The 17,889-nt window shown below is 43.1% G+C and overlaps 1 protein-coding gene across 2 annotated transcripts in view; it reads right to left on the reverse strand.

The window, feature by feature from the left end:
- Positions 1-2,428: 2,428 nt before the first annotated feature.
- Positions 2,429-17,889, reverse strand: part of LOC309555340 (neutrophilic granule protein-like) — a 92,798-nt gene continuing 77,337 nt past the window's right edge. For both annotated transcript variants that reach the window (XM_082257299.1, XM_082257298.1), the window contains exons 3-4: positions 13,144-13,224; positions 2,429-2,779 (exon numbers count right to left, since the gene is read on the reverse strand). In XM_082257299.1, coding sequence (XP_082113425.1) covers positions 2,573-2,779; positions 13,144-13,224 — 288 coding nt within the window. In that variant the 3' untranslated portion in view covers positions 2,429-2,572. The remainder of the gene's footprint in view (positions 2,780-13,143; positions 13,225-17,889) is intronic.

A 17,889-nucleotide genomic window follows, 5' to 3' on the forward strand; every position in this document is an offset into this window, starting at 1 on the left:
ATCCGGCAGGCCCTTGCACTACATAGAAAAGGTAAGTCTGCAGACAAAAGTCTGCAGATAATCTGCACGTGTGTATGGGGCATTAGGCTGGCCATACATGTTCAATTTTTGTTGTACAATTTTCTGTTAGATTTACCACAAACCACATAATGTGAGGTCAAAGCTAAACAACACATTCACTTGTATCTAATTAGGCAGGCCTTTGTACTACATAGTTGAAGGTAAATTTCAAGAAAATTGGACAGAAAATTGTATGGTGTATGGCGAGCCTAAGATTCTGTTTAAAGTGGAGTTCCACCCAAAAGTGGAACTTCTGCTTTAAGGCCTCCTGACCCCCTGATATGCCACATTTGGCATGTCCTTTTTTTGGAGGAAGCGGGTACCTAGATTTGACAGGTACCCATTCTCCCTTCCTTAGCAAAAAAATTGTTTGCTTTTTATTTTATTTATTTCCATAAAAAGGCCCACCAAAATCTTCAGCACCAGGCCCATGATGCTCTTAATCCGGCCCTGAAGGTAGATATTAAAGCAAAAACAGATTTCTTATGTTACTTTAGTAGGTCAGGGTCAGGACTCAGGAGGGCATTAAATTAGAATGGGCGGCGCAATGTCTCGGTCCTGCTAAAAATCGCTGATCGCCGCTTTCACTAGTAAAATAAATAAATAAATAAAAATGACAGAAATCTTTCCCCTGGTTTGTAGACGCGATAACTTTTATGCAAACCAATCAAAATTCGCTTATTGGGTTTTTTTTTTGGGAATGTTTTATGGCAGAATGTAAAAAAAATATATATTTTTCCCAGAACTGTCGCTTTTTGTGTTTATAGTGCAAATTTTTTTTTTTTTTTTGGGAATGTTATATAGCAGAATGTGAAAAATATTGTTTTTTTTAATTTATTTTTGTTTTTTTCTGAATTGTCGCTCTATTTTTGTTTATAGCGCAAAAAATAAAAATCGCACAGGTGATCAAATACCACCAAAAGAAAGCTCTGTTTGTGGGGAAAAAAGGACATCAATCTTATTTGGGTACAGCGTCGCAACGATCGCGCAATTGTCTGTTAAAGTAATGCAGTCCTGAATCGCGAAAAAAAAAAAAAAACAATATTTTTCACTTTCTGCTATATAACATTCCCAAAAAATAAAAAAATAAAATTTTTTCATCATTTTAGGCCAATTTGTTTTCTGCTACATTTTTTTTGGTAGAAAAAAATCCCAATAAGCGTATTTTGATTGGTTTGCACAAAAGTTATCAAGTCTACATTGTAGAGGAAAGATTTATATAATTTTTTTTTTTACTAGTAATGGCGGCGATCAGCAATTTTTATCGGGACTGCGACATTGCGGCGGACAGATCGGACCCCTAACTGACATTTTTGACACTTTTGGGGCGACCAGTGACATTACTACAGTAATCAGAGCTAAAACTATGCACTGTTACTGTAATAATGACACTAACAGGGAAGGGGTTAACCTAGGGGTGATCAAAGGGTTAAGTGTGTGCCTAGGGGGTGTTTTCTAACTGTGGTGGGGGGGGGGCTTGTGAAATGATCATAGAGACCTGTGATCCTATATAGAAGGATCACAGGCGCTCTGTGATCATTCCAGGGAGAAGAACGGTCGGCTGTGTTTACAACAGCCGACCGTCCTTCTATCTCAGCGGGGAGCGATCGCGGGTGTCAGGCGGCAAACGGAGCCGCCTACCCCGTGCATTAGCATCCCCATTGCCTAGTCGAGGCAGAAGCACAGTGCCGGCACCTGTCCCCCCAAGGAATCACACTCGCGACCGACGTAGTACTATGTTGGTTCGTGCAGCGGGCGGTCGGCAACTGGTTAATCTGGACATAGAGGAGGCGTGTAATGTTATCTAAATGGCGATGTACTACAAGCCTATAATTTTATTTTCTAGATGACCGGTTCTCTTTTGGTAAAGAAATAATTTCACCATGCAAGAAAATAATAATAATATATTTTTTTATTTATTTTTTTAGGCAAAATCAAAACACAATAAAATATTTTTCATGACATCCATAAGCTTCAACTTAAAAGTAGAACTAAAGGCAAAACTTTTTTTTTTAGTTTTTGGATTAGGAGTGGGGAAGGATAAGAACCCCTGTCAGGTGTTTATTGCTGTCTGTGTCCCCATTAGGGGGATTCCCCCCTCTCTATTTGTCCTGTTTACCATTATCATTGAAAGTGAAAGTTTGGGTTGTCCCCAGAAAATTAATAGAGGGGGAAATCTTACAATGGGGACACAATTTCTGGTTAACTGGGGGGTCCCCAAGAAATTCCCCTAATTTGCAGCAATTTCCTCTCACTTCCTGTTTTGGCTATGGGACAGGAAGTGAAGGGAAATTTCCGCAATGGGACACAGATGGTGAAAAAAAAAAAAAATCATACAGGGGTTATAACCCTCTCCTTACTCTATCCAAATCTAAAAAAAAAAAAAAAATGTTTGCCTATAGTTCTACTTTAAAAATACGTACAAAATAATTATTAAAAAATTATTAAATTCCGATAGCATCAAAATATATCATATATAATAAAAATACAAAATAAAATCATATAATGCTTTTTATTTCTTTGTCTTGGGAAGCTCGTCAAATATGCACTTGAGGCACGAGGCTGCAATGTGATTCCACGTCGGTTCTTTGCCCCCCATGATATCCAGGAAAGTCGTCTCATTCTTTTTCCCGGATTTGATAAATTCGGCCTTGTGATGACTCTCGCTGGATTTGTCTTCATCGGTTCTTTCTGATGCGGTCGGCGGGAGGCTGGAGGCCTGAGGAGAGAAGGATCATTGGCTGTTTTAAGAATTCAGGGATGAAATAAAAATTATCTACCTCCCTACCGAGCCAATCCCGACATTCCTCTCCTACATGTAAAAATCATGTTTGTGCTAGAAAATTACTCAGAACCCCCAAATATTATATCTTTTTTTTTTAAAAGCAAAAGCCCTAGAGAATAAAATGGTGGGTGTTGTCATTTTTTTTTTTTATGTCACATGGTATTTGCGCAGCAGTTTGTTTAAATACAAATTTTTTTGGATACAATTTACTTTAACCATTTAATTTTAGGACCAAGCCTATTTCTGACACTTCTTGCTTGCTAAAATCAGTATTTTTTTGCTAGAAAATTACTTAGAACCCCCAAACATTAAAAAAAAAAAAAAAAAAATATATATATATATATATATTTATATCTATCTATATAATATATATATATATATATATATATATATATATATATATATATATATATAAAAAAATGTGTGTATATATATGTATATATATATATATATATATATATATATATATATATATATATATATATATATATATATATATATATATATATATATCAACTGAATTGTGTATATGGGATTGTATGGTTGGGTTTTCTTTACAGTTTTTTTTTTTTTGTTTTTTATTGGTTGAGCCAGAAGGAGTGGATACAGTGGGGATCAAAAGTTTGGGCGCCCCAAGTAAAAATTTGTATTAATGTGCATAAAGAAGCCAAGGAAAGATGGAAAAATCTCCAAAAGGCATCAAATTACAGATTAGACATTCTTATAATATGTCAACAAAAGTTCGATTTTATTTCCATCACTGACACTTTCAAAATAACAGAAAACAAAAAAATGGCGTCTGCAAAAGTTTGGGCACCCTGCAGAGTTAATATCTTGTACTGCCCCCTTTGGCAAGTATCACAGCTTGTAAATGCTTTTTGTAGCCAGCCAAGAGTCTTTCAATTCTTGTTTGAGGTATCTTTGCCCATTCTTCCTTACAAAAGTCTTCCAGTTCTTTGAGATTTCTGGGCTGTCTGTCACGCACTGCTCTTTTAAGGTCTATCCATAGATTTTCAATTATGTTGAGGTCAGGAGATTGTGAAGGCCATTGCAAAACCTTCAGTTTACGCCTCTTGATGTAATCCCCCGTGGATTTCGAGGTGTGTTTAGGATCATTATCCATTTGTAGAAGCCATCCTCTCTTTAACTTCAGCTTTTTCACAGATGGCATCAAGTTACCATTCAAAATTTGCTGAAATTTTATTGAATCCATTTTTCCTTCTACTCGTGAGATGTTCCCTGTGCCACTGGCTGCAATACAACCCCAAAGCATGATTGATCCACCCCCATGCTTAACAGTTGGACAGAGGTTCTTTTCATTAAATTCTGTGCCCCTTCTTCTCCAAGCGTAACTTTGCTCATTCCGGCCAAAAAGTTCAATTTTCACCTCATCGGTCCACAGAACTTGTTTCCAAAATGCATCAGGCTTGTCTATATGCTCATTTGCAAAGTTCAAACGCTGATTTTTGTGGTGAGGACGTAGAAGAGGTTTTCTTCTGATGACTCTTCCATGAAGACCATATTTGTACAAGTATCTCTTTATAGTGGAATAGTGTACCACAACTCCAGTGTCTGCCAGATCTTTCTGGAGGGATCGTGCGGTCAAACGTGGGTTTTGAATTGTTTTTCTCACAATCCTGCGAGCTGTTCTGTCTGATATTTTTCTTGGTCTTCCAGATCTTGCTTTAACTTCCACTGTTCCTGATGACTGCCATTTCTTAATTACATTCCGAACAGAGGATATTGACATCTGAAAACGCTTTGCTATCTTCTTATAGCCTTCTCCAGCTTTGTGAGCGTCAACTATTTTCAGTTTTCTAGACAACTGCTTAGAAGATCCCATGGTGCTGATTGTTGGGGCAAGGCCAGATGAGTCTGGGCATTTAAAACCTTTGAGATTGACATCACCTGGTCTTCCCAGATGATGATTGAGAACAATCCATGACACTGGCAGGTCTCAGCCTTGCAAAGGGGGCAGTGCATGCTATAAATTCTGCAGGGTGTCCAAACTTTTGCAGACACCATTTTTTTGTTTTCTGTAATTTTGAAAGTGTAAATGATGGAAATAAAATCTAACTTTTGTTGACATATTATAAGAATGTCTAATCTGTAATTTGATGCCTTTTGGGGATTTTTCCATCTTTCCTTGGCTTCTTTATGCACATTAATACAAATTTTTACCTGGGGTGCCCAAACTTTCAATCCCCACTGTATATAGATATATGTTACATGTCCTTCTGGCTCAACCAATAATAAAAAAAAACAGTAAAGAAAACCCAACCATACAATCCCATATACACAATTCAGTTGATCCAGAGGAAGGTGAAAAACCCAGTAAAGAATGATCCAATTTACTCCAGAAGGGGAAAAAATTCCTTCCTGATCCGCCGAGAGGCAATCGGATATTCCCTGGATCCACTTTACCTATAAATATTAATACCCATTTATATTATGTACACCCAGGAAAGAATCCAGGCCTTTTTAAAGCAATCTACTGAGCTGGCCAGAACCACCTCTGGAGGGAGTCTATTCCCCATTTTCACAGCTCTTACTGTGAAGAAACCTTTCCATATTTAGAGACTAAATCTCTTTTCCTCTAGACGTAAAGAGCGCCCCCTGTCCTCTGTGATGACCTTAAAGTGAACAACTCAACACCAAGTTCACTATATGTACCCCTTATGTATTTATACATGATAATCATACCCCCCCCCCTTATGTATTTATACATGGAGATCATATCCCCTCTTATGTATTTATACATGGTGATCATATCCCCCCTATGTATTTATACATGGTGATCATATCCCCCCCTTAATCTCCTCTTCTCAAAAGAGAATACATTTAGTCCCTCTAATCTTTCCTCATAGCTGAGCACCTCCATGCCTCTTATCAGTTTGGTTGCCCTTCTCTGCACTCTCTCCAGTTCCCCGATATCCTTTTTAAGAACTGGAGCCCAAAACTGAACTGCATATTCCAGATGAGGTCTTACTAATGATTTATACAGGGGCAAAATGATATCTCTCTCACTGGGGTTCATGCCTCTCCTAATACAAGAAAGGACTTTGCTTGCTTTGGAAACAGCAGCTTGGCATTGCATGCTATTATTAAGCTTATGATCTCCCAGAACACCCAGATCCTTCTCAGCTATGGATTTCCCCAGATCCTTCTCCGCTATGGATTCCTCCAGATCCTTCTCCGCTATGGATTCCCCCAGATCCTTCTCCGCTATGGATTCCCCCAGATCCTTCTCCGCTATGGATTCCCCTAGATACTTCTCCGCTATGGATTCCCCCAATTCCTGCTCCGCTATGGATTCCCCCAGATCCTCCTCCACTATGGATTCCCCCAGATCCAGCTCCGCTATAGATTCCCCCAGATCCTTCTCCGCTATGGATTCCCCCAGATCCTACTCCACTATGGACTCCCCCAGATCCTTCTCCGCTATGGATTCCCCCAGATCCTTCTCCGCTATGGATTCCCCCAGATCCTCCTCCACTATGGATTCCCCCAGATCCAGCTCCGCTATAGATTCCCCCAGATCCTTCTCCGCTATGGATTCCCCCAGATCCTACTCCACTATGGACTCCCCCAGATCCTTCTCCGATATGGATTCCCCCAGATCCTTCTCCGCTATGGATTCCCCCAGATCCTTCTCCACTATGGATTCCCCCAGATCCTGCTCCGCTATGGATTCCCCCAGATCCTTCTCCACTATGGATTTCCCCAGATCCTGCTCTGCTATAGATTTCCCCAGATCCTTCTCCGCTATGGATTCCCCCAGATCCTTCTCCGCTATAGATTTCCCCAGATCCTTCTCCGCTATAGATTTCCCCAGATCCTTCTCCGCTATGGACTCCCCCAGATCCTTCTCCGCTATGGACTCCCCCAGATCCTTCTCCGCTATGGACTCCCCCAGATCCTTCTCCGCTATGGACTCCCCCAGATCCTTCTCCGCTATGGATTCCCCCAGATCCTCCTCCACTATGTATTCCTCCAGATCCTTCTCCGCTATGGATTCCCCCAGATCCTTCTCCGCTATGGATTCCCCCAGATCCTTCTCCACTATGGACTCCCCCAGATCCTCCTCCACTATGGATTCCCCCAGATCCTCCTCCACTATGGATTCCCCCAGATCCTTCTCCGCTATGGATTCCCCCAGATCCTTCTCCGCTATGGATTTCCCCAGATCCTTCTCCGCTATGGATTCCCCCAGATACTTCTCCGCTATGGATTCCCCCAGATTCTCCTCCACTATGGATTCCCCCAGATCCTTCTCCGCTATGGATTCCCCCAGATCCTTCTCCGCTATGGATTCCCCCAGATCCTTCTCCACTATGGATTCCCCCAGATCCTTCTCCGCTATGGATTCCCCCAGATCCTTCTCCACTATGGACTCCCCCCCCTTTATTTTTTTCTTTTAGCAAAGACTCTGGAGAATAAAATGTCGGTTGTTGCAATATTTTATATCACTCGTTTTTTGTGCAGCAGTCTTTCAAACGCAATTTTTTGGGAAAAAATACACTTCAGTGAATTTTTAAAAAATGAAACAGTAAAAATAGCCCAATTTTGGTTTTATATTGTGAAAGATGATGTTATGCCGAGTAAATCGATACCTAACATGTTTGCGTTTAAAATTGCGCACACTCGTGGAATAGCGACAAACAGTCCATAGACGACACTTTAAAATATTTTAATGGTTACCAGTTGAGAGTTGCAGAGGAGGTCTAGTGCTGGAATTATTGCTCTCACTCTGACCAATACATATTGGCCTAAATTGATGAGGAAATGTGATTTCTAAATTTTTTTTCCTATAGCAGAAAGTAAAAAAATATATACTTTTTTTTTCAAAATTGTCGGTCTTTTTTGTTTATAGCGCAAAAAATAAAAACTGTGGAGGTGATCAAATACCAAAAAAAAAAAAAGCTCTGTTTGTGGGAAATAAAGGACAATCAATTTTTTTTAGGTACAGCGTCGCACGACCGCACAAATGTCAATTAAATAAAATGCAGTTGCGAATCACAGAAAATGGCCTGGTCATAAAAGGGGGTAAATCTTCCAGGGCTTAAGTGGTTAAAGCGGAGTTCCACCCAAAAATAAGTCTAGGTCTTAAACAAAAGACCACCCCTCCCTCCCCGCACCCCCCCCCCCCTCATTTTTGGATATATATATATATATATATATAATTTTTTTTTTCTATGTTATGTACCTCTTCTAGTGTACATAGCTGTACTTCCGTCCTAACCCTGCCGCGGTGAGGTACGTCATTTCCTGCATCGGCCCCTCCTTCTTTCCCCCCTGCTGCCTTCTGGGACCTATGTGTGTCCCAGAAGGCGACGGGGCCATTCAGAAAGCACACTGCGACTCACAGCCACCAGCTTGCTTCTTCTGCTGTAATTAGTCACAGCAGAGGCCGATCAGTGGGTGACGACCAATGGATGTCTGCTGGTACCCGCTGATCAGTGGGTGCCAGCCAATGGATGTCTGCTGACACCCACCAATTAGTGGGTGCCAGCCAATGGATGTCTGCTGACACCCGCCAATTAGTGGGTGCCGGCCAATGGATGTCTGCTGACATCCGCCAATTAGTGGGTGCCGGCCAATGGATGTCTGCTGGCACCCGCTGATCAGCGAGGAGACAATGCAGAGCTCTGTCCTATCAGCTGGGATTTTCTGGATTTTGTTTCCCTGCAAAGCACATCCTTTAGTAAAAGCACCGCACAGTAAACCCAAAAACACTGGCTAGGCACACAGTCAACCCTTTGATCGCCCTAGATGGTAACCCCTTCCAACACAAATCCCCCCCGTTCTCCTCGTGGCGCCCCCCACTTCACATGATACCACACACCCAGGGCAGCCATCCCTCCTGCCCACCCCTTGTCCTGGTGATGACCCCATGTTTAAGCTCCGAGGGGCAGAGCAAAACGCATTGGGGCGTGGCCTGGTGGGATCCCACATTCCATCATGAGTGGGCTTGCTTCAGAGTGTGGCTTAAGGGATATTCATACTTCCACATGCTAAAGCCAACGGAACCGGTGGGAAGAGAGAGTCCAGAAAGGCACCGGGAGGTGGCGATAAGGGGGGGGGGGACCTCCTCTTGCCCCAATGCCTCTTGTAAAATCAATCCAGTGGCTAAGTAGGATTGCTTTTACATAAAAGTACATCGCTGCCAGAAAAAAAAGATACCAGGATGATGCCTGTAGCTGTAGACATCATCCTGGTGTAGCCGCTGAAAATCCAGGATGATACATGATGTCCTAAGGGCAGGAAGTGGTTAAAGGGGTGTATTTATAAAATAAAAAATGCATAGCTATTCGCCCAGCAAAACTTCTGGTACATTTGCTGTGTGAAAATGGGCCAAAAAAATGGGGCCCCCAATGACGTCAACTCTGACGAAACACGTAGGGAGGAGCTGAATGCATGTTTCCGAAAGGGTCCCCATGTCGTTCCTGAGTGGGATTTCTGTGCACAGCTCTGTTATTTATCATTTCACGTGAGTGCATTGACTTCATTTCATAGTTTGGATTTCACATTATGGGGGATGGGGGTGCTTGGCTCTTTTTGTCATTTTAACATGAGTGTGACATTTAAATGATGACAGGTAGTAAAAGGTGACTACCAGATTTTTTAACCACTTCCCTACTGGGCACTTAAACCCCCCTCCTGCCCAGGCCAATGCTCAGCTTTCAGCGCTGTCGCACTTTGAATGTAAATTGCGCGTTCATGCAACACATTTTTATCATTTTTTTCAAACAAATAGAGCTTTCTTTTAGTGGTATTTATTCTCTACTGGGGTTTTTTTTTTTTTTTTTTGCTGAACAAACAAAAAAAGACTGAAAATTTTGAGAAACAAAAACAAAAAAAAAAAACAGTTTTTATAACTTGTTTTAAAATTTTGCAAACAGGTAATTTTTCTCCTTCGTTTATGTGCGCTGATGAGGCTGCACTGATGGCCAATGATGAGGCGGCACTGATAGGCTGCACTGATGGGCACCGATAGACTGCACTGATGGGCACTGATAGGCTGCACTGGTGATAAGGTGGGTGGCACTGATGGGTATCACTGAAGGGAAATAATAGGTGGCACTGATAGGTGGCACTGATGGGCACTAATAGGTGGCACTGATGGGTACTGATGGGGGGCACTGATGGGCGTCACCGATGGATATTGATGGGTGACACTAGGTGGCACTGATGGGCACTGATAGGTGGCACTGATGCATGGCACTGATGGGCAATGATAGGCACTGGTAGGTGACACTGATTGGCAGCACTGATGATGGGGCACTGATTGGCATTGATAGGTGGCACTGGTAGGCACTGATAGGTGACACTGACCTGCACTGGTAGGTGGCGCTGGTGGGCAATGGTGGCACTGTTGGGCATTGATAGGTGGCACTGGTGGGCACTGATATGTTGCACTGATCTGCACTGGTTGGTGACGCTGGTGGGCACTGGTAGGTTGCACTAGTGGGCACAGTTGCATTTTTTTTCCTAAGTACAGCAGTCAGGAAAATACAGCTTAATGGCCACTAGATGGGGCTGATGATCATAGAAATTTCACATATTAGACAGATCCCGGAGACAGTGGTGTAGTGGTTCAAATCCCAACCACGACACTACCTGCCTGGAATTTGCATGTTCTCTCTGTGCCTGCGTGGGTTTCCTCCGGGTACTCCGTAATTGGTTTCAGTATTAATTACAGGAATAGGAAACACAAGGGTAATATAAGGACACTGAATTTCAAAAGAGCCAATTTCCCTAAACTGCGCTCGCTGCTAGAAAATATCAAATGGGATAGAACCCTGGGAACAAAGAACACGGAGGAAAAATGGGAGTGCTTCAAGAGCATACTTAACAAGGGGGTGGGCCAGTGCATTCCACAGGGAAATAAATTTAAAAGAGCAAAACTAAACCCTGGGTGGCTAAACTCCAACATAAAAATGTATATTAGAGCTAAAGAAAAGGCCTTCAAAAAATACAAGACTGAGGGGTCATTGGCAGCATTTAAGCACTACAAAGAGTGTAATAAGAAATGTAAAGATGAAATCAGGGCGGCTAAAATAGAACACGAGAGACATATAGCGGAGGAGAGTAAAAAGAACCCCAAGAAGTTCTTTAAGTATATAAACAGTAAGAAAGTGAGGCCAGAACACATTGGCCCCATAAAAGATGATAAAGGAAAAATGGCCACTGAGGACAGAGAAAAGGCGGAAGTGTTAAATAATTTATTTTCTTCAGTCTTCACAAAGGAATCGGGGGGCTACACGAACCCTGCTTGTAAGGCCGAACTAAATAATACACCTCAGGAAGTGCCGCCATGGCTAACAGAAGATAGACTTAGAGCTAAACTAGAGAAACTTAACATAAATAAATCCCCGGGACCGGATGGCTTGCACCCAAGGGTTCTTAATGAGCTCAGCCAGGTGATTGCCAGACCATTATTCTTGATCTTTAAGGATAGTTTACAGACAGGTATGGTGCCAGCTGATAGGGAAAAAAGCCAACGTGGTACCAATATTTAAAAAGGGGCCGAGATATATCCCGGGTAACTATAGGCCGGTCAGCCTAACATCAGTAGTCTGCAAAATTTTGGAGGGGATGATAAGGGACCACATACAAGACTTTAGTAATGAAAACGGTATTATAAGTAGTAATCAGCATGGATTCATGAAAAATCGTTCATGCCAAACCAATCTATTAACCTTCTACGATGAAGTGAGCTGCCACTTAGATAAAGGTAAGCCTGTGGATGTGGTGTATCTGGACTTTGCAAAGGCCTTTGACACCGTTCCCCACAAACGCTTACTATACAAACTAAGGAAGGTAGGTATGGATCATAAGGTGAGTACCTGGATAGAGAACTGGCTCCAGGGGAGAGTCCAGAGGGTGGTGATTAATGGGGAGTACTCGGATTGGGCGGGTGTGGAAAGTGGGGTCCCCCAGGGTTCTGTCCTGGGACCAATCCTGTTTAATTTATTCATAAATGATCTAGAGGAGGGGATATCTAGTACAATCTCAGTATTTGCGGATGATACTAAACTAAGCATGCCAATATCTTCTATGCAGGATGTGGAAACCTTGCAAGCGGACCTGAACAAAATAACGGGGTGGGCAACTACATGGAGATGAGGTTTAATGTAGAAAAATGTAAAGTAATGCACTTGGGGGCCAGTAACCAGAAAGCAAGCTACTCACTAGGGGGGGAACCTCTGGGTGAGTCTAGGATGGAAAGGGACTTGGGGGTACTGGTAGACAACAAGCTTGGAAGTGGCATGCAATGCCAAGCCGCTGCAAGCAAAGCCAACAGAATACTGGGATGTATAAAAAAGGGGATTCACTCCAGAAATAAAGAGATTATTCTTCCACTCTACAAAACTCTGGTCCGGCCACATCTGGAGTATGCTGTCCAGTTCTGGGCACCGGTCCTCAGGAAGGATGTGCTGGAACTGGAGAAAGTCCAGAGAAGGGCAACAAAAATAATTAGGGGAATGGAGGACATCAGCTATGAGGAAAGACTACAAGCACTGAACTTATTCTCTCTGGAGAAGAGACGATTGAGGGGGGATATGATATCAATGTACAAATACTGTACTGGCGACCCTAGCATAAGGAACAAACTATTCAGAGATAGGAGATACAATAAGACACGTGGCCACTCACTAAAACTAGAGGAAAGGCGGTTTAACCTTAAAGTGCGTAAGGGGTTCTTCACTGTAAGAGCGGTAAGGATGTGGAATTCTCTTCCACAAGCAGTCGTATCAGCGGGGAGCCTTGATAGTTTAAAAAAACTATTGGATGGACACCTTAAAGACCACAACATACAGGGGTATACAATGTACAACATACAGGGGTATACAATGTACGGTTAAAAGCAAACACACACACATCATAGGTTGAACTGGATGGACTTGTGTCTTTTTTCAGCCTCACTAACTATGTAACTATGTAACTATGTAACTCCGGCTTCCTCCCACACTCCAAAGACATGCTGGTAGGTTAATTGGATCCTGTATAAAATTTACCCTACTATGTATGTATGTGAGTTAGGGACCTTAGATTGTAAGCTCCTTGAGGGCAGGGACTGATGTGAATCTGCAATGTATACGTAAAGCGCTGCGTAAATTGACAGCGCTATATAAGTACCTGAAATAAATAAAAATGAATAAATATTTGTGAGTGCTGTGCTAATCTTTAGGCATTCACACCGCATTTTTATTTCTAAATAAACCCCAATGAATCCACCATGAATAGAGGAAGTATGCTGAGAACACACGGGAGGAAGAGGAGGGAAGACTTACTGGAGGGTCCAATGTCTGACAGCTGAGCTCAGCCTTGTCCGGTCTGGTTCCAGAATACACGGCTGTGCAGTTCTTCATCACCTGAGAGAAATCACACATCAGATAATGTTTATGGTCACTATTATTCATTAAACAATTATAAATCTGTGAAATACAGGTAAAACACACCCAGTACTGCATTCATAGTTAGGAATGATTGGACACAGCGGTTTACATGGTAAAGAGCCTTTGTCATTGGCTCTCTACCCTGATCAGTGATGCGCTGTGTCGGCTCACCACCAATTGCCGGCGTGACCGGGAGGACATAATATGACGTCCTCCCATAAGGAGGAGTGTCCTTCCCGGACGTAAATCTGCTATAGGCCAGGCGGGAACTGGTTAAGCCAAAATCAGCAGGGCTTAAGAAGCATAAATGGTAACATTACAGTGCCTTGAAAAAGTATTCATACCCCTTGAAATTTTCCACATTTTGTCATGTTACAACCAAAAATATAAATGTATTTTATTGGGATTTTATGTGATAGACCGACACAAAGTGGCCATAATTGTGAAGTGGAAGGAAAATGATAAATTATACAAATAAATCTGTGAAAAGTGTGGTTGAATTTCACACCCCCCCCCCCCTTTACTCTGATACCCCCTAACTAAAATCTAGTGGAACCAATTGCCTTCAGAAGTCACCTAATTAGTAAATGCAGTGCCTTGCGAAAGTATTCGGCCCCCTTGAACTTTTCGACCTTTTGACACATTTCAGGCTTCAAACATAAAGATATAAAACTGTAATTTTTTTTTAAAGAATCAACAACAAATGGGACACAATCATGAAGTGGAATGAAATTTATTGGATATTTCAAACTTCTTTAACAAATAAAAAACTGAAAAATTTGGGCGTGCAAAATTACTCAGCCCCCTTAAGTTAATCCTTTATAGCGCCACCTTTTGCTGCGATTACTGGGACGGAGATTTGTCTTCCAACAAGACAATGATCCAAAACATAAAGCAAAATCTACAATGGAATGGTTTACAAATAAACATATCCAGGTGTTAGAATGGCCAAGTCAAAGTCCAGACCTGAATCCAATTGAGAATCTGTGGAAAGAACTGAAAACTGCTGTTCACAAACGCTCTCCATCCAACCTCACTGAGCTCGAGCTATTTTGGAAGGAGGAATGGGCAAAAATTTCAGTCTCTCAATGTGCAAAACTGATAGAGACATACCCAAAGCGAATTACAGCTGTAATCGCAGCAAAAGGTGGCGCTACAATGTATTAACTTAAGGGGGCTGAATAATTTCGCACGCCCAATTTTTCAGTTTTTTATTTGTTAACAAAGTTTGAAATATCTAATACATTTTGTTCCACTTCATGATTGTGTCCCACTTGTTGTTGATTATTCACAAAAAATTACAGTTTTATATCTTTATGTTTGAAGCCTAAAATGTGGCAAAAGGTTGCAAAGTTCAAGGGGGCCGAATACTTTCGCAAGGCACTGTAGAGTCCACCTGTGTGTAATTTAATCTCAGTATAAATACAAATATTCTGTGAAGCCCTCAGAGGTTTGTTAGAGAACCTTAGTGAACAAACAACATCATGAAGGCCAAGGAACACACCAGACAGGTCAGGGATAAAGTTGTGGAGAAGTGTAAAGCAGGGTTGGGTTATAAAAAAAATCTCCCAAGCTTTGAACATCTCACGGAGCGCTGTTCAATCCATCATGGGAAAATGGAAAGAGTATGGCACAACTGCAACCCTACCAAGACATGGCCGTCCACCTAAACTGACCGGCCAGGCAACCCTACCAAGACATGACTGTCCACCTAAACTGACCGGCCGGGCAAGGAGAGCATTCATCAGAGAAGCAGCCAAGAGGCCCATGGAAACTCTGGAGGAGCTGCAGAGATCCACAGCGCAGGTGGGAGAATCTGTCCACAGGACAACTATTAGTCGTGCGCTCCACAAATCTGCCCTTTATGGAAGAGTGAGAAGAAGAAAGCCATTGGTGGAAGAAAGCCATAAGAAGTCCTGTTTGCAGTTTGGGAGAAGCCATGTGGGGGACACAGCAAACATGTGGAAGAAGGAGCTCTGCTTAGATGAGACCAAAATTGAACTTTTTTGGCCTAAAAGCAAAACGCTGTGTGTGGGGAAAACTAACACTGCACATCACCCTGAACACACCATCCCCACCGTGAAACATGGCGGTGGCAGCATCATGTTGTGGGGATTAATTTCTTCAGCAGGGACAGGGAAACTGGTCAGAGTTGATGGGAAGATGGATGGAGCCAAATACAGGACAATCTTAGAAGAAAACCTGTTAGAGTCTGCAAAAGACTTGAGACTGGGGCGGAAGTTCACCTTCCAGCAGGACAACGACCCGAAACATCCAGCCAGAGCTACAATGGAATGGTTTACATCAAAGCATATTCATGTGTTAGAATGGCCCAGTCACAGTTCAGACCAAAATCACATTGAGAATCTGTGGCAAGACTTGAAAATTTCTGTTCACAGACGCTCTCCATCCAATCTGACAGAGCTTGAGATATTTTACAAAGAGGAATGGGCAGAAATGTTCCTCTCTAGATGTGCAAAGCTGATAGAGACATCCCCAAAAAGACTTGCAGCTGTAATTGCAGGGAAAGGCGGTTCTACAAAGTATTGACTCCGGGGGGTGAATACAAATGCAGTCACACTTTTCACAGATTTATTTGTATCATTTATCATTTTCCTTCCACTTCACAATTATGTGCCACTTTGTGTCGGTCTATCACATGTTTGTAAACAAAGCACTTTGGATTCCCCTCAACATCTGTACCAGACCCTTATCCTTATCCTAGATGAGGATCCGTTTTGGAATATAAGGGGGGGCCAAAAAAACCTATACCAAACCGTTATCCTTGATGAGGGTTTTGTATGGATTTGACCTCTTTGGACGTATCTGGCACATCCGGAGTCAGAAAAGGTTAAATAAGTTCACAGCTTGTTTCAGGTTTGCAAAGTGAAATCCTGACTTTTATGTAAATAGTGATCTGGGTGGATGTTTTTACTTTTACCTGATTTTCAAAATGTCAAATAAAAAAAAAAATAAAAAAAATTTAAACAAACCCACCCAGTCCCATATACACGCATCCGAATACAAACACGCTTGTAGGGCATGGGGCTCCATACTGCTGTAACGCTCTTGCATTTTTTGTTAGTGAATGGATTTGCAGCTGCAGAATTATTACACTCAGTAGTCATGTAGAGATGTGTTGAACAAACATATCCAACTCTCAGGACTCATCACCGTGCACAGCCTGTTTTATGCAAATATACATACACTCAATATGATGTTCCTGGAGTGATAGGATGTATATGATAGTATAGAGGTGAGAGACAGGCGTTAGAAATGGTGAGCACTCAGTAGTAATATTCAGGAGAGTGGTAGGTGATGATAGGTAGTATGCAGATAGGTTTAGCAATCATGTATAGTAACAGGTGGTAGGGGACAGCAGATGAAGTATACAAGAGAGAGTAACCTAGGGCAATGATGTAGATCAGGGGTGGGGAACCTTTTTTCTACCAAGGGCCATTTGGATTTTTGTAACATCATTCGGGGGCCGCACAAAATGTAAGCATAAATGTAATAGGCATTGCTTTGCGGCAAAAAACGCTGTAAAAAATTGCGTGACTTTGAGGTCACAAAAGTGTGAAAGGGGCCTTCAGTAATCAAGGTATAGTGTGCCCTCTTTCAATGCAGACTGACCACAGCATGCCCCCTTTCAATGCAGAGTGACCACAGCGTGCCCCCCTTTCAATGCAGAGTGACCACAGCGTGCCCCCTTTCAATGCAGACTGACCACAGCATGCCCCCTTTCAATGCAGACTGACCACAGCATGCCCCCTTTCAATGCAGACTGACCACAGCGTGCCCCCCTTTCAATGCAGACTGACCACAGCGTGCCCCCTTTCAATGCGGAGTGACCACAGCGTGCCCCCCTTTCAATGCGGAGTGACCACAGCGTGCCCCCTTTAAATGCGGAGTGACCACAGCGTGCCCCCTTTCAATGCAGAGTGACCACAGCGTGCCCCCTTTCAATGCAGACTGACCACAGCATGCCCCCTTTCAATGCAGACTGACCACAGCATGCCCCCTTTCAATGCAGACTGACCACAGCGTGCCTCCCTTTCAATGCAGACTGACCACAGCGTGCCCCCCTTTCAATGCGGAGTGACCACAGCATGCCCCCTTTCAATGCGTAGTGACCACAGCATGCCCCCTCTCAATGCGGAGTGCCCAGAGCGTGCCCCCTTTCAATGCAGAGTGCCACTTTCAATGCGGAGTGCCCAATGCGTGCCCCCTTTCAATGCGGAGTGCCCAGAGCGTGCCCCCTTTCAATGCGGAGTGCCCAGAGCGTGCCCCCTTTTAATGCGTAGTGCCCCCTTTCAATGCGGAGTGCCCAGAGCGTGCCCACTTTCAATGCGGAGTGCCCCCTTTCAATGCGAGTGCCCAGAGCGTGCCCCCTTTCAATGCGGAGTGCCCCCTTTCAATGCGAGTGCCCAGAGCGTGCCCCCTTTCAATGCGTAGTGCCCCCTTTCAATGCGAGTGCCAAGAGCGTGCCCCCTTTCAATGCATAGTGCCCCCTTTCAATGCGAGTGCCCAGAGCGTGCCCCCTTTCAATGCGTAGTGCCCAGAGCGTGCCCCCTTTCAATGCGGAGTGCCCCCTTTCAATGCGGAGTGCCCCCTTTCAATGCGGAGTGCCCAGAGCATGCC

This window comes from Pelophylax lessonae (genome assembly GCF_965119305.1).
Source record: "Pelophylax lessonae genome assembly, chromosome: 5".
NCBI classification, from domain to species: Eukaryota; Metazoa; Chordata; class Amphibia; order Anura; family Ranidae; genus Pelophylax; species Pelophylax lessonae.